The following is a 23264-nucleotide window of genomic DNA, read 5'->3' on the forward strand; positions in this document are numbered from 1 at the left end:
CGGCTGTGGTGAGTCTCCTCTGGGCTCAGCTGCTACAGGAAGGTGGGGCCTGGATTAAGCTAGGGAGCTTTTTTGCGATAGATTTGTTTTCTGGGCCTGGGATGCAGTTTTCTCTTGTGGCCCAGGCAGGGAGGGATCAGAAAGCTGCTGTTCCCTACAACAAAGAAGGAAAACCAGCCTCCCTGCTGCCTGTGTCAGAGCACAGACTGGTGTCGTTAAGAGTTCCAGCTGCTGCTTTCCCCAACCTTCACCTCCTACAGATGGCGACTGGGTTTGCCATGTTACTAGTCGATTAAAACAAGCCCTGGAGGAGCTCGTTTACAATGCATAATGAGTACACACGACTGTGCTGATAGGTACATTTCTAATCGCTGTCATTACAGAGTGGCACTGGAATAATTCACACTGCACTGGCTCCTCCTGTTCCCCCTCCCACCAGCGCTCTGGGACAGAAAGGATCAGGTTCTCTGCGGATCAGGGCGTTGCTTGCCCTGCTGTCAAACAGCACCCTGCCAACCAGGCACCTCTGGGGAATGAACGAACGCGCTGCAAGTGGTGGGCGGCAGGTGCAGCCAGGGGCTCTGCATGGCCCTCTGTGCAGTCAGGTCGTGGCTAGGGTGACATTATTGTCACTCATACAAAGGGCCTTCCCCTACACACGAGGGCGCCACATACATCCTTTAGAAGTATGAATTTAGCTCCTGAGGATACAGATGGAGGAGTGAACACAGCTGTGATCTGGGCACAAGTTGGGCAAGCTTCCTACCTGCAGCTTGGCCAGAGAACCTCCCATGAGCTCAGGAGCCCTGGGCTCTATTCTGCCAGTGACCCTCGCTTGAGCAAATCTTTGGATCGCCTTGTGCCTCAGTTTCCCCATCTGTACAGTGGGGGCAATGCTGACCACCTTCATAAAGCTCTGTAGAAGGGCTGAGTATTAAATACAGAGAGATTTTGTCATTAACTCATGGGAGCAGGATCTGACTCTTGTATTGTGTGGCTCCTGAAACTACGCTGAGAGCTCTATGATGGGCTGCTCCGGCAATATGGGATGCTGAGAAGTTTTTTACATCTGAACTGTGCCACCTAAAGGCTTGTCTGCAGGAGGCTGTGCACCAAGGTGGTAAATCGGTTTGTAACCTGGTGCCCACAGGCTGCAGGGAGGCCGATTTTGATGTAAGAATGATGTGATGCAGTTTAGTTAAGCCCGCTCTGAACCAGCTTAGGTGCAGCTCAGTGTGGTTTAGCTTTAGTCATTTAGGAATGACCTTAAACAAACAGCAGTTGGTCCCGCTTGTACCAGACTGTTTGAACAGGGGTTGCACTCGTTTAAATTTGCACCCTGCAATACGTGAGTACAGCTTTCTCGGGCACGCAAGGCCTTGTTCTCTACAGATAGTGTCCCATGGCCAGAGTGTCTCGCAGGCCTGGAACCTCCATGTTTCCCTCTACTGAGCGTTCTCCTCTGCAGCCAGTGCGTCGGACACAGTGGCCAGGCTGACTTTGCAGAAGGTGGCCTTGGTTCCTGTGCATGTTAATGAGCTCCAAACAAGCGACTGACTCATTGAGAAAGGATAAGCCATATTGTCTCTGTAAGCAGGTTTCTGGCCTGGCGGGGAGGTGGGTGGCAGAGGTGCTGCCGGGCAGGACGAAGCACTGTTATTTTCACACAGACATGCTGCGAACAGTGCTGTTTTGTTCCCGTGAAGGCTGGACGCTTCCCTCCATAAGCAGTGCAATCCCACATCAGAACTCAATATTTCCAAGCACTTAGAGCTCTTAACTAGCTGGTAATATTTTTCCTTTGATGCTTAATTACCCCCTGCAGTCCACCACCTCTCCCTGGTGCTTCAATCTGCTGTCTGCACAATAGCTATGAAGCAACCAACAATTATACATTTATTCTGACAGCATTCACGTAACCTGAGCAGGGCTCTGTCTCTGCCTTAGGACGTGCTGCCTAGCAGCAAAACACAGGGCAGCCTGAATCCTTAATGCACTCTATTCCCTGCTGCTCTCCACATTAGCATGGCTGATAAGGATGCAAGACAAAGCTCTGCCTGATTAGCATATATGAATGTTAACTAGGCACCAGTTCCCATATATTACAGAACAGACCCTGGACAATCACCTCCCCCCTGCCTAGACCAGACAGTTTCTAAGAGGGCTCGGGGCTGGCTGCTGGCGCCTTTGCTCCGTTGTGGTGGCAAGCCAGGTCACTAGCCCATCCCTGCAGATCGCAGGGCTGTGTGGGCTCTCGACTGCCTTGCCAGACATGTTCCAGAGGAATAACTTTTGCTATCAAACCTGTCTCGTCTGAGGACCAACAGGGCTCCCATTCTGGAGCGTCACAGCTGACAGCTGGGAGCAATTCCTGGGGTGGTCTCTGGGGGGCAGGAATTCAGCTGGTGAGTGATAGTAATGGAACACCACTGGGCAGCTCGAAAGCTCTCAATGGTGCTGGAACACTTTTTGGAGTGAGGCTGCTGTGCCCCCCACTGTCCCCTAGAGCTGGGGTTGAGAGCAGGCTTGTGGCTCCAGCGGTGGAGGGGGTCACGGAAAAGGGTAAGGGGGCTGAGCCTGGGGCCACAGCTGGGGGCAGGGGCGGCGCTCTGGGCACAGGCCCAGGAGCAAAACCCAGGCGTGCGGCTGACAGCTGGGACCCCACATGCAGGGCCGGGAGCAGAGCCCTGTGTAAAACCTGGGGGTGCTGCAGCACCCCCCCGTACTTCTAGTTCCCGCACCTCTTTCTCCAACAGAAGTTGGTCCAATTAAAGATATTCCCTCCCCCCTCATCATCTCTCTCATAGCCGTGTTGATCTGAGGATATTACGACCCTGCGAACAGGAACGGGGCAGCCAGTTAGCTAATGTAGGGCGTGTGTGTCTCAAAGACAGGGTGGGGCAGCGCACTGGCCAAGGAGGATCAGACTCAAGGGGTTGATAGAGGCACATTGAGGGGAGAAAAGGACAGGCTGGGTTGATGCCAGCTCACAGGGCTGGAGTGCAAAGCTTTGCATATGCCCCCGTGTAGGGTTAGCACTCTCTGGACCTGGGCTTGGCTTCGGTTTTTGGAGAGGCAGAAATTACCTCTTCTGCACTTGGACTGGGCTCCTGTTTACTGGCCAAGGGGCTGGGGGAAGAGGAACAGCAGTGGAATGTCAGGGCCAGGCCTGCTTAGTGCCGCTCTCCCAGACCCTGCTGCCGGGGGGTGGGGTCAGCTCCAGGCACTAGGCTCCCATGAATAAGGCTGAGAGTCTTTCACGGAGGTTACGGAAGTCACGGATTCAGTGACTCAGTGACTTTCCAGGACCTCCGTGACTTCTGCAGCAGCTGGTGAGCTGACCCCAGGGCCACCTGAGCAGCTGGGGTGGCCCCGGGCAGCTAGGCCCACGTGCTGCCCCAGAGCAGCAGTCCAAGGGCAGCAGCGGTGTCCTAAGCCGCTCCCCCCAGCCAGAGAAGCAGCATCCTCTGGAGTGCCCCCGGTTCCCAGGACCTAAGATTTAGTTAGGGGTATTTTTAGTAAAAGTCATGGACCGGTCACTGGCCGTGACTTTTGTTTATTGCCTGTGACATGTCCATGACTTACTAAAAATACCCGTGACTAAACTGTAGCCTTACCCATGAGCAGTCAGCTCAAAGGAAAGAGTCACAAGCCAAGCCAGGTGGACGTTCTGAGGACACATGGGGAAGACTCTCTCTCAACCCAGGCTACCTCCTGTCAGCCCCTGGGGGGTGCACCTAACAGCAGAAGCAGGTACGGAGGCTGCCAAGAAGAATCCCAGGTGCCCCTCACATGAGCAAAGACCGCCTGCTCCCACATATAAAGAGGAGCCTTTTTAATTGCAGGTGCAGAATTAGTTTTGCATGAGGCTTTGCCATCAGCTGTAGCAATTGCCTGTCTTTCATTTCTGCTTTCTTCCCCTTGCAGCCAGCACGTGGCTCATGTGTTGCCCATCAGAGCTGGAAGCGTTTCCATGCAGACACTATCCCTAGGGCTCTGGGAGTTTATGGTATTTGAGACTTTGCTGTTCCTTATGCTTGGGTAATTCCCATAGCGGCCCCAGCATGGCCTAGCCAGTCAGCACCACCTCTCTGAATCGCAAACACCTGGTGTAGTGTGTGCAACATTGGAGAGCAAATTGCTATTGCACACGATAGAACAGGGAGGGATGGGGCTCACGCTGATTCCAGGAGAGCAGCTTTCCACTCTAACCAGGTCCTGTTGCTTTAGAATAGCGGAGAAGAGCTGTGTGCTGTTCCTTTAATCCTGAAGCCAATCAGTAAGCTGGGGAAAGGTCTGGGCAGAAGCTCTATAGTGGAGCACAGAGGGACAATGTTAGTGCTTTGTTCAGTGTTAGAAGAAAACAAGTCTTTCCCACTGTCACATGACATCTGTGGGCCCTGGAGTGACTGTGACATGCTGGGTTGATTGTCTCCATTCCCTGTAACTGAACTGCCCTGCCTTTGTCCTCTAGGCACCCCACCAGTGCTTGCCAGCTTCAGCACTGATGCACGCGAGCTGGCAAACAGCTCAGTGGTGTGGTCCTTTAGAGGGCAGCCTCTTGCAGGGTTATGCAGGACACATGCCCACATGCATCATTGCCTGGCATCCCTGCAGAAGAGGGCAAAAGTCTAAGCACTTTGTGAGAGGGCATGATGCCATCTGAACAGACAGGCGCGGGCAATGAAGGCACGTTGGTGGAGCGGGCAGGCTTCCCATCCTGGAACAGCTAAAGAGCTGCCCTTCCCTGAGTCCTCGGCTGACTGCAGGAGCAGTGCCATCACTTAACTGGGCTGCAGTTCAGGAAGCACAGAGATTTTCAAACATTTACAAAGAAGATGGAAGCTTCCAGCAGTGTTGGGGCGAGACAAGAGCACAGGAAAAGCCCACCTGATTGGCAACCCTGTGCCAGAGCCCTCCTGGGCCCTGTCAGGCCCGGGCAGAGAGGTGATGAACTACAACAGCATGTGTGGAAACACCGGCAACTTTACACCAGAAGCCAGAGCAGATTTCTGAGACTCTTCGCACTATGCTTGTATAGACCCTGCTTTCCTACTCCTGATGCAAGTACAGCCTAGGTGCTCCTGGCCAGTTGTGCCCAGGTTATTATACAGGTTTTACACACTGACACCGGGGGTGGAGTGGGAGTTGCAGGCTTCACTCTCCATTCCTGCTGCCCAACTGAGGCTGGAGTATGGCAGCCCTGAAGGGGCAAAGAAGGGAGGATTTTCACTAGATGCTGATAGAACAGAAGCTCATCGCTGGGAGCAGTTTGCCTCTGTGGGATTCATCGCCAGGACGGAGTACAGTCCTGCTGGTGCCCGGCCCTGTATCAGCAGCTGAGGTGGCGGCCTGCACTTCAGATCAGCTGCAGTCACACAGGTTTGAAACCCCCTGCCAAACCTACCCAGCTTTAGATTGTGAGCATCTCTGTCCTGCACGTTTGTACAGCACTGTGCACAGTGGGGCTGGCTCCTCCACACAAATAATGAAATGCCCAGGGCCAAGAGGCCACCTGTGACAGCATCCCAACAGAGGCCATTTTGGGCGTCAGGGTCAGAACCCAACAAATTCAGGCGTGTTTTCTGCTTCGAGAGAGACTTGAGGCATAACAGAGGCAGGTGCGGATATGTCTGTCTGTGGCCACAGCGTCTCAAAAGCACAGGGCTTTATCTCCATTGTACAGGTGGGAACAGAGGCACACAGCAACTGAGTAACTGACCTAAGGTCACACCGGGAGTCTCAGGCAGGGTGGGGAATTGAACCCAGGTCTCTCAAGTCCTAGGCGAGCACCATGACCACCGTACCACACCTCCTCTCAAGCCTAAAAATCTCACACTCCAGCCAGGACACAGGATCACTGTCTCAATTACGTTTCCATTCTGCTCCTAGCAAATATGTTATGCAAATTCACTGCTAACTTCCCCTCTCCTGCCCTTTGAAATCTCCAAAGGGTGCAGACTCCAGGAACAGAGAAGATAAACCAAAGAGAAACTGCAAACATTTGGGTACAGCTGGGTCTGCCCAGATCCTGCCCTTCTGGCAACTACCTCTGCCACTTCCTCCCACCGACCTGACGAAGGGCTCCGGGTAGCTCGAAAGCGCGTCTCCTCTCACCAACCGAAACTGGTCCAATAAAAGATGTCATCTCCTCTACCTTGTCTGCCTAGTTCCCTCCCAGCCAGTGCCCATCCAGCCACTGCAGCAGCCATCAGTCATTCAGTAATTACACAGCATGACAGAAAGATGAGCCCTGAAATCCTTGTCTCCCTGGGACCAATAAAAACCGGTATCACCGTCCTGACAAAAGGAATGGACTCATCCCATTTACCAGAGACCAAGTGTCACCCAGATTCTACAGTCCTAATTTACAACCCATTTAATAACCTGAAGTCATAAAACTACTAGAGTAAAAAAATATTGCAAAATGAAACTTGAAACAAACAACTAGCTGTGCTAATCTGCATGGATACCCAATCTCACGCCATTCTCCCACCTCTGTGACAGCCTTAGTGTGCATTGCAGCGTTTTGCATGATAACAGAGAATCTATTTCAGATCCAGTGAGCGATGCAATGAATTAGCCAGTAATTCTCCACCCTTATCAGCTGTGGTTTTGCACATTTGCAGCTGGATGCCGCGTGGAATGGCAAATTGGCAACTGACGTGCAAGTAAATGTAAAACACCCAATTACGTAACCGAGCAGTGACATTTTCTTGAAAAACAACAGAAAGTAGCAGGCTGAATCCTGGCCATTGTCAGGACTCAGGCAGACGCTCTCCACGGGCAGGTGGCTGCCTGCTGGCGCTGCAGCATTAGAATCTTCTGTGGCCAGTGGCACATAAGGCAACCCACTGCTGCCAGTCCACAGCAAGATGTTTGCCTGCGTCAGAAGGATTGTGCCAAAGATGACCATGCATCCCTGGACCCCTTACTTCAGCACCAGAGGGGAGCTTGAATTAATCTCTTCTTTTCTGTTTATGAGCCTTGTCCACTCTGATGTGCCAAGATGCTGCAATAATCCCCATCGATGTTCTGCATTGGGTCTGCTTGTCCCCACCTGCATCTCACTGTCCCTTTACTTAGGACACTGTCCTCTGCTGAAGCATTTGTACATGAAAGCTTTTCGCACTGCTTCTTCTAGCCCTGCGCCCAGAGAGATGGAGCTTTTGGCCTTCACAGTGGTCTACAGTGATGGCAGGTGTGGGTGGGGGTCTGTTTGGACAAGTCTTTGATTAACATAAAGACCTAATATTAGGAAATACGACGTGGTCATTGAAATCTGTTGGCTGTTCCAGCTGGTGTTAAGTATCCCACCCCACAAAACACCCCAGGCCCATAATGCTCCTGTCTGCAAAATGTTTATGCCCACAGTGGTCCATGAGAGAGTGGACATGGTCAATCAAAAACAACGAGGAGTCCGGCGGCACCTTAAAAACTAACAGATTTATTTGGGCATAAGCTTCCATGGGTAAAAAACCACCTCATCTGAAGAAGTGTTTTTTTTTTTACCCACGAAAGCTTCTGCCCAAATAAATCTGTTAGTCTTTAAGGTGCTACTGGAGTCCTCGTCGTTTTTGTGGATACAGACTAACACGGCTACCCCCTGATAATGGTCAATCAAGACATTTTAGATTTTATTGCACCACTTACACAAACATTTGATCTTTATTTCCAAAGTGTTACACAAACTGATTTATCCTCCCAACATCCCTGCTAAGTGGATCCTCCTATTCAATTTTATCAATGGGGGTCACACAGTGGCCAATACAGAATTAGATTCCAGGGATTCCTAGCACCTGTCCTCCCACCCCCACCAACTCCCCAGCCCTCTTGACTGTGCTTCCTCTCAGCAAGTGATGATTTTGACATGGAGATAGGAACTTTTTGCCTATGCAAGGTTTATCAGGTATGGACAAGATCTCCTACAAGTAGCGGGACTAGGGCATCCATCTCTCTCTCACAAAATGTGGGCTTGTCCCAGGCTCTCCCCTTTCCAGCCAAGATGTCTCATGAAGAGCTTTGCTGCACCTGGTTTGCCTGTGCTCAGTTTATTCCACCATCTCTGCCGCTCTGGTTACAAGAGATGTGTGCACGCCAAAATGCATAGTCCTAGGGAGTGGAAAAGATCTGAGGCAGAACTGCAGGAGTTTGCTACCAACATGGTGATCATTCAATTTGAAAGGATTGTTTCATCAAGCGTGCAAACATCTAGCATGATTTTCCCATATTACATTCAACCAGTGAGACCAGATTCTCTCTCTGATTGAAGTTCTTTCCATCCGCTGAATATATGGTGAAGGGCTGCTGCAGAATGTTATTGACTTGGCCTGGGCCACTGGTCTTTGGGCTCCATTCTTTCCCGTTTGCAATGAGCGGCATGGCTGGATGACTATTGTGGGAACACATGAAACAAACCCCCGTTACTACGAGGCCCAACCCTCTCTTCCCATCCAGCTCTACCATCAAGCTTGCAGAACCAAGTGCTGACTTGCTGGAAGCTGCAGTGGGACTGTTATCCCCTCTTTCCAGGCTTTCAGTGTCACTAAGCCACAGCAGCTCCGTTTTCCCAGCTTGCGTGCCTCCAGATGGTGGGGCTCAGAGTACTCCTTCGCACACTGCTAATCACCCCAGTTGCGATGCTGACTTTATCCATTCTGTATCTGAATCAGCCCAGCCCTTCCCCACAAACTGAAGCATTGACTAATCATCGCAGATGTGTATTTCACGTCATTAAAGTGACTTACAATGCCAATATAGAAATATGCAAATACAACTTAAAAAAGCAATTACAGGCTTCCCTTAAGGTAACGAACAAATAAATGGTTTTGTAAGACAGTCTTGGTGGATTCATTGTAATTTAAATATTAATAAAACAATCAAATTCTAGTTTAATTTTTTAAAAGCAATATTTCTTCTGTTCTCAGAATGTTGTGTTTTCATAGCCCATTGTTCATTACTCCTTTTGGTTTTATTTTAAAAGATGGGTTTAGCAGAGATTCAGGGACTATCCAAAACATTGAGACACTTGTAACAGCTTCCCCCTCTCTCCCCCACCCCGCCCCAGTAAGCAAATGAGCTGAAGATGCCATTCATGCACACAAGTTCAGTCTGATTTCCTGACAGACTTCTTTGGGCTGTTTCAGTGGTCCCTGCGGGACAGCATCTGCTCCTTGAACTCTTAAAGGGGACATGTTCAGTACCTCTCTCTTATAGCAAACTTTGCTGTGAACTAATCAATGTGAAAGTGCTAAAAGTTAACACACTTGTTGCATGCAGGGCTGGTGTAGCCTTGTGGGTCCCAGGATATGAGAGACACAAGCTAGTGTCTCTCACCAACAGAAGTTGGTCCAATAAAAGATATTACTTGACCCCCCTTGTTTCTCTAAATGTTAACACGGTTAGCTGTGTGACAAACGCTGCCGAGTGCACAGGAACGTGGGAGTTAAGGCTGGTGTTTGTTTGTAGCATCTGTGCCCAACAAAGCAAACTATCACATGGCATGGCTCTGTCCAGGCACAAGGGAGGTGAAGCATGCATAAACCACGTCACATTATTTGCACCTGCTGCTATGCCTGGGAAAGGGCTAGGAGACACAGAAGAGGCTGGAAGTTAGGCTACACCAGCGTTTCCAAAACTTTTTTGGCCACGGAACACCTGGTATATACTTACGGAACACGTCTAATATTATTTTATAGTCGGTTGGTTTTCAAATAGAAAATTGCATTATTTATGCTCAAATATATTTTATTTTATAAAACAAAGCAAAATTACAAATTTAAAATAACTTGAACAAACAATTTCTAACTGGAAAGCGCATATAAAGTAGTACAAAAATCAAGTGCAAGACGCTTTTCTTAAAATTACGATTCTTTCACGGAACACCTATTCACATCGTGCGGAACACCAGTGTTCCACGGAACACAGTTTGGGAAACGCTGGGCTACACTATGGCAGACTTAATTTTGAATTTCCTCCTTCTGTGAATTAACATGTGAGCCAAACCCCATATAGACTTATGGGCACACGAGTGATTTGGCAGCAGAGCCTGCAGATGAGGACTGGGGAGGCAGGATCCCAGGCACACTTCACTCTAGCAGTTCAGTTGTTTTTAGGAAGCGGTGCTTGCGCTGACACCTCCCAGAGAACCAGCCCTGCTGCACTGGCTGTGGCAAAACAAGCGTAAGCGAGGGAACGGTCCCGCTATTGTGGGAAACTTTCCTGGCTTATGCGCTACCCCAGTGAAGTGGGCTAGTGAAAGGATCTGAGTCCTCGCTCCCACTTCCTTTACCCAGAGGCCTGCCTGACCTCGAGGGCTCCCTTCCACTGTCCTGTGTGGCAGAGTCCTCGTAACCCCGACAAGGCTGGGCCCAGGATTCCTGGGGGGCTCAACCCCCAACCTTGTCGTGATCACTTAGGGCAGGGGCTAGGGTGTCTCCACTCCGGGGTGCTCTCGATGCTTCCCTGACCCACTGATCATTACATACAGTTCAAAACAAAGACAATTTAATAAACAGCAATCAATTAAAAAAAAGGAAAAAAGTGAAAGGTTAAAGGAAAACCTGTCACCCAGCTCTGTGGCACGGGGACATCACAACCAGCGTCTCTGGGATGTCAGGGCCGTTCAGCCTGTTCCTCACAAGTCCCAGGCAGGGATGCTGCGGGTCGGACACTTGCTCTGGCAGTGGCCACACGCCCTCAGGCTCTAGGAGGCTGGACCCTTCTTCCCAGCTCCCCCGCCCGCAGGTTAGGATGCCCCTCCAAGTCTGGCCTGCCGGGCGTCTTGGCTGGGAGCGTCTCCCTGCGCTGGGCCCGCTGCCCAGGGTCCCCCCTCGCTCTCCCCAGCTGCTCACCGCACCTGGCTCCGGACGGCTCCAGCTCCACTCGGCGTCAGCTCCAGCTCCACCCCTCTGCCTCAGCACGGCTGCTGCTCTGGCTTTGGCTCCTTGGGCTGCTTCTCTGGCCCCTCTGGCTCTGGTTGCTGCAGCTCCGCTCCCAGGACAGGTCTTCTCCCTGGGCTGCTTCTCTGGCCCCTCTGGATCTGGCCCAGCTCTGCTCCACAGCCCAGCTCGGGCCCCTGCTCTCTCCTTCGCTCGGCCCCACTCTGTCTGACCCAGGCACATCCAGCTCACTCGGAGGACGGGACCCCCGTGGCCTCCTGCCTCCCTGATTAGCCTGCCCGCCCTGTCAATCAGGCTGACCTGGAGCATTGGCCTCTCCCCATTGTTCCTGGGGACTGTCAGTCTCAGGCCCACAGTATTCTTGTCAGCAAGTTAAGGAAGTATGGGCTGGATGAATGCACTATAAGGTGGGTAGAAAGCTGGCTAGATTGTCGGGCTCAACGGGTAGTGATCAATGGCTCCATGTCTAGTTGGCAGCCGGTGTCAAGTGGAGTGCCCCAGGGGTCGGTCCTGGGGCCGGTTTTGTTCAATATCTTCATAAATGATCTGGAGGATGGTGTGGATTGCACTCTCACCAAATTTGCGGATGATACTAAACTGGGAGGAGTGGTAGATACGCTGGAGGGGAGGGATAGGATACAGAGGGCCCTAGACAAATTAGAGGACTGGGCCAAAAGAAACCTGATGCGGTTCAATAAGGATAAGTGCAGAGTCCTGCACTTAGGACGGAAGAACCCAATGCACCGCTACAGACTAGGGACCGAATGGCTAGGCAGCAGTTCTGCGGAAAAGGACCTAGGGGTGACAGTGGACAAGAAGCTGGATATGAGTCAACAGTGTGCCCTTGTCGCCAAGAAGGCCAATGGCATTTTGGGATGTATAAGTAGGGGCATAGCGAGCAGATCGAGGGACGTGATCGTTCCCCTCTATTCGACATTGGTGAGGCCTCATCTGGAGTACTGTGTCCAGTTTTGGGCCCCACACTACAAGAAGGACGTGGATAAATTGGAGAGAGTCCAGCGAAGGGCAACAAAAATGATTAGGGGTCTGGAACACATGACTTATGAAGAGAGGCTGAGGGAACTGGGATTGTTTAGTCTGCGGAAGAGAAGAATGAGGGGGGATTTGATAGCTGCTTTCAACTACCTGAGAGGTGGTTCCAGAGAGGATGGTTCTAGACTATTCTCAGTGGTAGAAGAGGACAGGACAAGGAGTAATGGTCTCAAGTTGCAGTGGGGGAGGTTTAGGTTGGATATTAGGAAAAACTTTTTCACTAGGAGGGTGGTGAAACACTGGAATGCGTTACCTAGGGAGGTGATAGAATCTCCTTCCTTGGAAGTTTTTAAGGTCAGGCTTGACAAAGCCTTGGCTGGGATGATTTGATTGGGGATTGGTCCTGCTTTGAGCAGGGGGTTGGACTAGATGACCTCCTGAGGTCCCTTCCAACCCTGATATTCTATGATTCTATGATTCCCCATCACCCTTCCCCTTTCTTTTGGTACTGGGAGCTAGCAACCAAAACACCCCCACTGAGTTTTAGTAAGGGAACAACAGTCCCCTTACACAAGCCTCCTCACGCTGACCCCTCATTGCTTCTCAGCCTTTGGCCGGGGTACCACTTTGAAGGGGTGAGAAGGGAAGTCAGGCTCTATGTCCATCTAGACCTTGTCTCCTACGCAGAAACTGGCAGGGCACCAAGCTAGTGCAGTTGTGATGCTGCTGATTTTTGTGATATCCAGGATACCTACTGTAATGCAAGCTCTGGTGCCAGCTGACAAAGGGTTCACTAGGGCAGGAGGCCGGGGCTACCAAATCATTCCACAGAACCTAACATGGCTTTAGGTCACTACCTCCTTGGACCAAATTGGAACCAGATTCCCTAATCCCATTCAGTCCTCAGCAATGCCTTTGTAAAGGAGCCCAATTGGAAACAGGCCTAGATTGTAACTCCCACATGCTGGGATCTGAGCAGCACCATCCCCCAGTGAAGGAAAGAGATAACAAAGTATGCAGGTGAGAGATAGAGCAGTCACTTCCAGGTCACGTACTGTAGGCCTTGCCCTTCAGGAACTCCACGATTCTCGGTAATACACTAGATCTCCACCCTCAAAATCAGCAAGTTCTAAAGAGGTCTAAAGCACAGCCTGTAAAGTGGCACAGGAAGAGGCCTGTGTTTGTGACGAAGCCTCCTGAATCTTCCCTCTGTCCTGGCTGCATACCAGGGAGGAGGCTGACGGCGTGTGGACAATAGTTGAGCCCACATTTCCTGCACCAAGGCGAAGTTGGGCTGAGGGAAGCTGACCAGCTCCATTGAGCAGCTTGGCTGTTGCGCAGAAGCTCTATGGAGTTTCCAGAACACTTGAAAGTGCCGGTGCCTGGATATGGAGCAGTAGGTGAAACAGGACGGAACGCTCAGAACAGCCCTCCCGCTGAAACAAGAGTGGAAATGCCTCCCAACTCTGAAACACACGTGGGAACGAACCACCATACACAGCCTGCCACTTGGCCTACTCAAGGAGTTATACCACGCTAGCGAAAATGGCAATGGAGTTTAAATCTACAGACACTTTTTATTAAGTTATATGTCTTTGCTCACTGTGATATTTTGGCTTGAGCTGAAGAGCCCGTCGTAGATGATATTAGTGTTAAGCAATGCTGTACATGGAGTCCGACTAGCTGCTAAAAGTCTAATACTCTGTCTGCCAACTCATTTGGGAAACATGATCTGGCTGTCCCTCTTCCCCCGCCCTGCTACTCCTACGCGTGAGTACCCTCTCCTGCTTCCTGGAAGAGCAGCAGTCCAGTCGTCTTGCTTTTTCCTTCGCATTCCCCACCTACATCTATGCCACCGGATAAAAGCAAAATGCTATCAGGTTGCCATGGCAACTGCTGGGCCAAATGACAACTACCTGACGTGGTCTGGGCTCTTCGCCGCTACCCATCATTCAGAACGAGCTACTCTTACAAAGCCACAGAGCTTCCAGGGCCAGACCGATTCTGTGGGAACAGCCAGATACAGGAGGGAGTGGGGCCTGGAGCTTGGAGACTGTTTTCACTCCCTTTCCAAAGCACCTTGAGGCACGTTATGATTTTAGTCTGTACATCACAGGACACTGTCAGAGCTTTCTTCAGAATGCCCAGAGCAGATGCTCCCATTGCCCCATCACCCTCCCACGGGTGCAGACAGCTACAACAAGACAGCTAACCAGCTCTTGTGCTGAACCGCCTTTGAAAACTGCTTTCTATAAGGGAGCATGGCTGGAGCCAGAACTGGTCCTACAGTTATAAACAAGGGGCCCAAATTCAGACCTGGTGTAAAAAGGAGTAGTCCCCCCGCCCCGTTTAGATCTCTGGGAAAACAGTGGGTAAGTTAGCCAAAGAATGGGCATAGGTGGCTAGTTTGAGCAGCATAACTTGCACTGATTTGGTGTGCACAGTGAGTGTGCCTGATACGCTGAGGAAGAGGTGATGCAGGGAAGGCAAGTAACTGGGAAGCATAAGTGAAAGGAGAGCCTCCTCCAATTTATCTCACGTCCACTTAAACTTCTTTCTCCGTTAGCTTGTAGCGTGCGCCTCTGTTTACATCACTACTGAATCTGGCCCAGGGATCCTGCATCCAGGGCTTTTGTGTTTAAAAAAAAAAAAAAAAAAAAAAGAGAGAGAAAAGGGAGATTCTCCAAGTAATAAATTACTGTAAGGTCTTATAGGACAATCTATCATTCCCACTTTTAAAATATGGATAGTTCAGGGGGCTGCTACCTGCTGACACCAACTTTAAACCCACCATTATCCAGACTCCCAGAGTACTTGCATGTGACCCAGCCCCACCTTTTCAGCAGGATCCAGAGCTGCTGAAGTCACACAATGGCAGACCGACAGAAATCACGGAACACGGGATGACCTGTCTGCTGGAGTGAGCCTTTGCCAGCAAGCCAGTGATAAAGCTACATACAGACTGCCTTTGTTTGAGGGGTCACTCAGACCAAGACATATTCGGTGGATTAAGATTACACTGTGAATTCTGAAGACAAGGAGAAGTGATTCTTCCAAGGCCCCACCAAGAGGTAAAGCTGCCTCGGCATTAAGTGGACATATATGCTGGAGACTGAAAAACTCTCCGGCCTTCCTGGTGAGAGGGGAACACCGATATTTAATACAGATGCACATGACAGTATCCAGAAGTGCTGCAAGATAATAAACTGGTCAGAGCAATTTGTCCAAGGCCTGCCTCAGAAAAGGTGCTGACAGCTTTGTCTTACCTTTCCTAGAGGCTATCATTGCCTTCATTTACCATTCCTAAGTCACAAGCTACAAAGCAAACTCCAATTAGATTCTGTGTCCCTGGCATTAAGCCTGCTGAGTATAGAGCATTTCCCACAAGAATGTCAACTGCAGCAGCGCTTGACTCCTCCATTTGAAATTAAATGCAATGCAAAATCTTCAGTAGACAATTGGAGTCCCTGCAATGCTGCTTTGTGTTAAACCTTCCTCCACAAAGGCAGCGCTTTCAGCTTCAGTCTTTAGCTTTGGAGAGCCATGTTTAGTTACACAGGGAGAAACACACTTTTGAGAGACAAAGCCAATATTTTCAAACCTGGGGGGCTAATGACAGGTACCTAAATAAGCAGCCAGATTTGCAGAGATGCCGAGCACTCACAACTCCAGGTGACATCAATAGGCGCAATGGGTGCTCACGTCTTCAGGTGACTAATGTTGAGCACCAACATTTAAAAATCTTGGCCAAACTTTCTATACACCAGTCTGTAGAAAAGTGACTCTAGTTTCAAGCTCTCTCTCCTAGAAACAAGTCCTTGCCTGAATTAACATTAAGGCAAGGGATTTTACATGCCACATGGTAAGCTCTGGAATGCATCTCACGAGTGAACAGTACAACCGATTTAATGCACTGATAAGCAAGATGGTCAAGCACTTCCGAAAACAGGCTTCTAACATCACAAAACCATGTAGCTTTCTGCTGTAATGCTCAGCCATGAGTTAGATTTTTTGTTTTTAAGTCACATATAGTTGAATTTGATCCCTGTAGGTCTCTATTACAGCAGGCCTCTGAGTGACAGGCATATGAGCTCACAGTAGCTATGAACGCTCAGGATCAGCCAGCCTACCCCAGCGGAGATGCCATGACAATACCCATTGTTGCTATAGCCTCATGTTCCAGTTTCCTGTTTTCTATTTTACATGCAGCCCATTGGCCTAGCATTAGTTGTATGTGCACAAACATGCTGTAGGAAAACTGAATACTTTCACCCGCTTATTCACCAGCCCCTAAAGAGACGGTCTGTCCAGACCTCTATACGGCCTCATTAATGCGATATTTGAACATCTAAGACAAACCGTTATTTCAGCGAGGATCCCACATTCACACTCCAGGGAAGTCAGGTTAGATTTCTGGAGAGGGACTGAACTTAGACTTGACGAGATGACATTCATATTCCCAAACTGCAGGAGGACTGAGGCTAGACACACAGAATAAAGAACAAACAGGAAATGGGGCAAGAGAGCATGGTTTCAAGCCAGCCTTCTTTACATCTTGCTTAAGTTTTCCTCACTGTTTTGTTTATCTGAAGGTAAGGGGCCAAAAATTAAACCAGGAAAATCAAAGCAGAGTTTTCTTCGCTGAGCTGGAACTTATTCAAGAGCTGATGTGACATTTTGGGCCGTTAGAATCTTGTAAAACGTTCCTTATTGCTAGAGGCAGCCAAGCAGTGACAGAGAGGCTGGATTCCTTGAAGGAGGTAATAACCTCATTAGAGGAGAAATTCGAAAGAGAATAGGTTTCAGATTGATGAGGCAGTGTGGCTGCTGGGAGACTGTAGCAAGGGGGCAGGAGCTGTACAGAACAGAAGTTACTGGAGGAAATTAAAGTCCAAGATAAAAACTGTTATACAGATGTAGGGAGGAGAGAGGGAATAACAACAAATAAAATGAAAGTTAGAAATGTGATGTGGTCCCTCCAAGAAAATGTAAAACCAAAGTGCATCAAAAGAGAAGAGTCTATAACAGATGCGGAGAAGGGAGAGAGAAAAGATGGTTAAACATGGCCCTGCTCACCTAGGGCCAGATTCGGATGCTTTAACTTACTATTCCAGGTGGGCAAGTTATTTCAGCCTGGCCCTCTGATTCTTAGCGCTACAAGGTAGAGTAGGGCATCTTCTCTCAAGTTGCCGGCTTTACCTCAGCACATACCTGTGACACTGAAGGAAAGGGGACCTATGCAGAGAAGGGGTGATGGTGACTATGCCCACTTTGCTGCCTTCAGAATTCCAGTCAGCCTCCTGGAAAGCAAATGTTGCGTTTTCCTCTCTGGAGGAAGCTACAGTCTGGTTTTGGATCAACTTTTGTCAAGACGCTACCTTATCTGGAGAGCAATCTTAATGATATCTTTCCAGGTGCGAGAGGTGCATTCAGTCTCCATAACTCAATCTCACGCCTCTGCCATGATACTCACAACAAAGGGAACAATCTAATTAGGATTGTGTTTGTGACTGACATTTGCACTACTAGGAACTGGACCGAGACCCCACCCAGTTCACTTCCCAGGGGTCAATAATAGTGACTTCTGAGGACCACTCACCAGAGCAGGACTGGAACCAGTGGAGATGAAAGACTCCAACTCAGTGGCAAACTAAAGAGCCAGCGTCAATTCTATTAGTTGAGTCTCCCCCTTTTTCTTGTTATTTTAACAGTAACTGACAGGCTGTCCCTGCATTCTCTCTCCTTATTTCCCCTACACTGTATGTTGTAACAATCGGGAGCAGATCATCAAGGAAACATTCCAACCACAACCAAAAATAAATAAGAATCCACCAAAATTTATACCCATCCAAACACACCCATCAACACATACTGTCATGCATATTTACAGGAAGACAGTGCAGTGGCAACATCAGCCATAACTGTTCTAATCCCTCAGTAATCTAGGAAAATCCAACTTTCATCCAAAACAAACTGACACAAACAGGAAACCTCTCTGCACAAAGAATCACTGCTCAAGGCCTTTCTCTTCAGCCCTATGCTTGAGTTTTGCATTTTGTGTAACTTTATGGAGAGCCCCTGTATGCTATGGCTTGTTGTGTGTGACCTTTCTGTAATGGCTGTAGCCATGATTAGCTCATTCTGGGGATGACATGGGTGCAGGGTATGTGACAGACATTCCAATCCCATGTGCTATCTTTGGGGACCATACTGTATAGTTATACATCATTGTGGGCCTGGGGCTTTCTGCAAATCCAGCATGGAGAGTTCCCAGGAACCAAAACAGTGGAGGGAGATTAAGGTGAATCACTTAGGTTGTAAACTCCTCCAGAATGCCACTTAACACCCCCTCAACCTCTCAGGGACGCTGGTGTATACTGGTTCAAACTGCATTTTGCAGAGACCAACATTGAAAGGGCTTTTGGCATAAAAAGGTTGCTTTTAAATGCACTCTGGGCCTTCTTTCTGATCCATCAAATGTTCAGCCCTGTCTGTCCAAGGGGGGCCCTCCACTCTTGCAGAAGGGCCCCAGCAGACTGATGTATGACTTGTGCTATATTTCATGTGTGTTTAAATCTGTTTATTACGTTTCTCTGTAATCTTGTTACCTTAAGAACAAAGGTGCTTGCTAGAAAGAGCTGTGTGACCACTAGTAACTGCTGGCAAAACACTGCTCACAGACCTGTGAGAGAGAAAAACACAGGCGCTGCCCGTTAGACAGCCTGGCTTGCTGGAGATATCGCAGTGTAAGGCAGGGAGCTGTGCAGCCTTAAAACTGCCTGGTCAGAAGGGAGTGCCCAGAAACAGGCAAAGGCTAGAGACCTGAAGCCTAACTGGGCACTCCTGCAGTGGACCTCAGAGGTAGGGGTGGGGGAGAGTTACCCTGAAACTGTGACAGAAGATTGTGTAGCTGCTCTCACCACCCCACCTATGAAACAGCATTCGTTTTCTCACACTTTCCTGCAACACAGACTGATATGGAAGATTTTGAACTGTAGACACAATCTCAAATGGTAGGTGCTATTGAAAGACTTTTCATCTACTCCTTTTAGGTGCATCCTCAGGAATTTATGTAATTATATTTTCAGACCTTTACCAGGCATATACCCTATTACAGTGGATATAAACTATTTAAGCTTGCTTTTAGCAGCGGTAGTTACAGATATTGCTGTTTTTCCAAGGATTTTACTTGGCTCGACCTTTCTGCTGGTGTAGTGTGAGACATCCAAACTCTGCTATTTCTCGAGAAGCTTCCAATTTGTCCCTCACTGGATACACTTGAATCTAAGTGTTAGTTCTGCCATCGCAATATTGTTTACTCAGACTTCATACAGACGTTGCCGTCCCTCTCCATGCCTGAGAGTAAAATCTGAGAACCAGTTAAATTTATACCTACTGCTCAAATCCTAGGGAAGCTTGTTAGTTTTGAATCATTTCAGTGCCTTGCAAACTAGCTATTGCCCACTGCTGTTTAGTGGAATTAGGTAGTTAGAGCAGCAATTCTCCAACTTTAGTAACCCCAGGACCCCCATTTTGATTTAAAAAATTTTGTGGACCCCCAAGCCCCCTGCTCAGCCCCAGGCCCACCCCCACTCCACCCTTTCCCCCCCAAGACCCACCCCTGTCCTCTTCTTCCCGCCTCCTCCCCCTCCCTCCCAGCACCTCCTACACGCTGCTGAACAGCTGTTCCACGGCGTGCAGGAGGCACTGGGGGGGGGGGGAGGAGTCAAGGACCTCAGTTTGAGAAATGCTGAGTTAGAGATCTGATTGAGCCTCAGCCCTATTGTGTTCAGATAGAAATGTAAGTCACACCTTTTCGATAATGCTTTCCCTAACAATAACACATTTATCAGTGTAAATCATTGGCAAAGCACAACCCCGGCAATCCAGGAGCATGGAGAGAGAAAAGCCTCTCTGGAGCTTCATGCTCATCCATAATGTTGTTCAGTGTCTAATCCTAAGGAGCTGTAGTGTTTTAGATATGTCTAGATCTTTTTCGGATTCACCTTCTGCGCACAAGTCACCACAGGATATCACAAAGGGCGCACGATCCTGATCACTAGGAGCTTAACCTCAGATTGTCCTGACGAAGCTGGCAGTTGAGCTTTTAGCTGCAGAGTCCCGTCAGACTAGAGCAGAGACCCATAGTTTAGCTGCAGAATCTGCTATGTCCTAGGGGCTTGGTTTCAGTCATTACACATCAGCGATGTGCCGGAATGCAGCCTTTTCACAGGGAACAGAGAAAAGTCTCAGGACAGAGATACTAGAAAGCTGCAAGAAACATGCCAATACAATATAAAATCTGAATCTATGCTAACAAAGAGTCCCTTATGATGGGGAATGAGGTGCCAACTGTAATTTATTGAAGCCATATAATTTAACCAGATTTTAAATTGGGTGAAGCTATTTAATTTCCCCCTGCAGGCTCTATAAGTCCTTCTCTGAGCTCTAGACCCTCACCCTGGGAGCTCCCTATGACATCCACAAACTTTGCCCATGAGGTGGAGGGTCACCACTATGTGATGTGACTCTTCCCTTTTTTCAGAGGCTGCCCTTGCAGGACTCCCAGCCCATCCTGACCTGGAGCATGAGAGTGAGGGAACTGGCACCTAGTCTCCAGTTTAAGGCACTGCCCTGGGGCTGACCTAAAGCTGGTGATTTTTTTTTAAATGGCAAACAGAATGAGGAGGAAAGAGAAAGTGATCCGGTGAACATAAAGTTCTAAAGCATTCAAAACCAGAAAATACACCTCAGGGCGGAGGGGCAAACTGCGGCTTCAATGAAGTAAAGTAATCCTCAACTGGATTCTCAAAATAATTGAACTTTTCACTCAAAGCTTAACTCAGATGCAGATTACTATGCAAAATTTGCACATGGTACTGCTTAGAAACAGCTTCCAGAGACCTTGTCACCTGTAACGCAGCTTTTCACCGAGGGAGGAGGACAGCGTCACACGTATTGTGCCTATTGACAATAATCTAGCAGGAACTATTACGTTACCTCCGAGAAAGAACAACTCTTGTGTCCAGATCAGAGGAATAATTTCACAGTGGCAGCTGCAAGAGGGGCTCGGCTTTTCCCTCTCCTCTAACAGGCAACATTTACCCCGATAGCTTTAATCTTTCGAAAGGCAGATAAAAAAGCCAATGTGGACTCTAGAGATAAGAGGAATGTCAGCCTGAAGGTGAGGCTGTGCTGAGCAGCCGTGGCAGTTATGAAATACGGTCACACAAGCTTGAAAAAGGAACCAAAAAAAGGAAAAATAGCAATATAAGTAGACTGAGGCAAATGCTCCCAGCACCCATCCTACTCGTAGTAAGCCCCAGCTAGACTACATCTGCCTGTGTTTGACACTTGATAACACATCTGCTCCTCATTCTGATGGAACCTCCATACAATTGTGTCTCCGGCTCTGAAATTCCAATGTACGATTATAAAATCTCTTCCAGCTGGCCTCCTCCTCCACCTCCCACCATTGCCAGGAGATTAGACTTTAGAAATATTTCCATATGAGTCTCAGTACCAAGGCTGAATGGCTGATTCACACCCAGAGAGCTGCACAACTAAGGAAAATACTTGCCAGTCACATTTATTTGCTTTGAATATTCTAACATTTACAAACATACTTTATACAAATATTCTAGACCAGCCTACTGCAGGTCATTGTATCAAACAATTATTTGAACTGTACTATAAACAATTTTTAAAAAATATAACTTTATGAAAACAGTTTCTCTTTCTGCTCTGAAAGTACAATATTATTTATGAAGGTTGATTCCTTGGCAACAGGCAAAAGCAATATGTTCTTTCTCCTTGTGACCTCTCATTTTGCAGGCATGAAGTATTAGGATCAAAGAGTTTTTTAGGGTTTATTATAGGTAGCAGGAATATGACAATGCATCTTGTTTACTACTACATCAGGATGCTACAAATACTCTCATATAGAACTAAAATTATCACAGAGCAATCACTAATGGGGATTAAGGACTGATTTACTTTAACTTCTTAGTGACTGCTGGTTAAGTTGGCTTCTTTTTTAGGCTCTTTCTTGTAGATAAGTCTTTAGGATAGAGAAATTATGTGTTAAGTACCAACAAACAACAAAAGAACTGTTTGTACTATTTTCAAAAGAGCTTTTTCAATGGTCCAGAATAAAATGAGTTGATGTACCACTGATCCCCAAACGATTATATTTCAGTGTGTTGGTATAAGCACTATTATGCAAACAAAAATCAGGGAGATAAATGGCACTTGCACTGCTGAGTTAATTCAAGCCCCAAGCTCCATATAACTCTTGTAAATAGTTATGTTTCCAAAACATCCTGGAGCAAATAATCAGGATCTGGTTGGGGTGGTAAATAATGCATCATTGTTTCTCTTTGGAGGTCCGGCTTTAAATTCCTGATAGGTGACAAATTTGTTTGACTCACTTTACATAAATTTTATAGGACTACTTTGAGCAAGAAGTTTTACAGTCTTTAAACAGTAGCCGTTAAGCAACTTTTACGGTGCAAAGGCAGAATTAAATATTTTTTGTGCTGATTTAAGTAAAACTTTGGATAATTTGTCTTGAAACAACATTGCTTATTAAAAGACACATGGTGTACAAGATATTCTAAAAATACCTGGTCCTTAAGTGCCTGCACTGATAAGGATTTCTGAGCAATGGGAACAGAAGAGCAGCAGCACTATCATGACTGGGACACAAGGTAGGTCTCAAACTCCTGGCACTCATAGCATGCAACGCTGTCTAAAACCCACTCTCGGGTCACCATGGCAGTACACTTCTGTTGGATTGCTGTAAAACAAAATATGAATGATAAAATAATATCTGCAGGTCAGTGTGAGATTCAGATTGTGAGCTATTCTATTTCAGCATTATTTTCATTAACGGTGTTCAAAATATCATTTCAAATCAGTTAAATGGTGGCTACTACTCTACATGTCCTGACATTACATAAAATGCAGCTGTTTCATGGCCACTTGAAAAAACTGCCAGTATCTACACAGGAACTCTTTAAACTACCATACAAGAGAGACTAATAAAGATAAGAGAGCTGAGCAGTCTTTGATAAGCATTGCTAAAGGATTTCCAAATCACAGACTCTCAGTTTCTCCATGCACACACACATTCAGTGTGTGGGTCATGTTTCTAGACATGTGAGGACACACTCCTAGGGGAGGATGGCACAAAAGGGTGTTTGTGGCATTAAAATGCTCCTGGATTACATCCATTTTTCAGTTTAGATGAGGTGTGGAGAGAGAGGAACTCAGGGATCCTCTTGTCCCAACCACTGCCCAGAAAACTAAATGCCAAGGGGGCTGTGTCTTTTGTAAATAAGTGGGGTGGATGACCAGAGACAAGTGAGG

The 23264-nt window shown here is 48.1% G+C and overlaps 1 protein-coding gene and 1 long non-coding RNA gene across 8 annotated transcripts in view; one reads left to right on the forward strand and one right to left on the reverse strand.

The window, feature by feature from the left end:
- The first annotated feature begins 18533 nt into the window (after positions 1-18533).
- LOC119564555 overlaps positions 18534-23264 on the forward strand; it is a 32490-nt gene continuing 27759 nt past the window's right edge. Inside the window, exons 1-2 of one of the 4 annotated variants that reach the window (XR_005223546.2) lie at positions 18534-18907; positions 20440-21137. This is a non-coding gene — a long non-coding RNA (uncharacterized LOC119564555). Of the gene's footprint in view, positions 18908-20439; positions 21138-23264 lie in introns of those variants that run through there. The other 3 variants (XR_006287688.1, XR_005223547.2, XR_005223545.2) reach the window with 3 other exon arrangements.
- The window catches only part of BRCA1 (BRCA1 DNA repair associated), a 55372-nt gene continuing 53575 nt past the window's right edge, over positions 21468-23264 (reverse strand). For all 4 annotated transcript variants that reach the window (XM_043536963.1, XM_027835006.3, XM_043536965.1 and 1 more), the window contains one exon: positions 21468-22692. In XM_043536963.1, coding sequence (XP_043392898.1) covers positions 22586-22692 — 107 coding nt within the window. In that variant the 3' untranslated portion in view covers positions 21468-22585. The remainder of the gene's footprint in view (positions 22693-23264) is intronic.

This window comes from Chelonia mydas, chromosome 27, assembly GCF_015237465.2.
Source record: "Chelonia mydas isolate rCheMyd1 chromosome 27, rCheMyd1.pri.v2, whole genome shotgun sequence".
In the NCBI taxonomy this organism is placed as follows: domain Eukaryota; kingdom Metazoa; phylum Chordata; order Testudines; family Cheloniidae; genus Chelonia; species Chelonia mydas.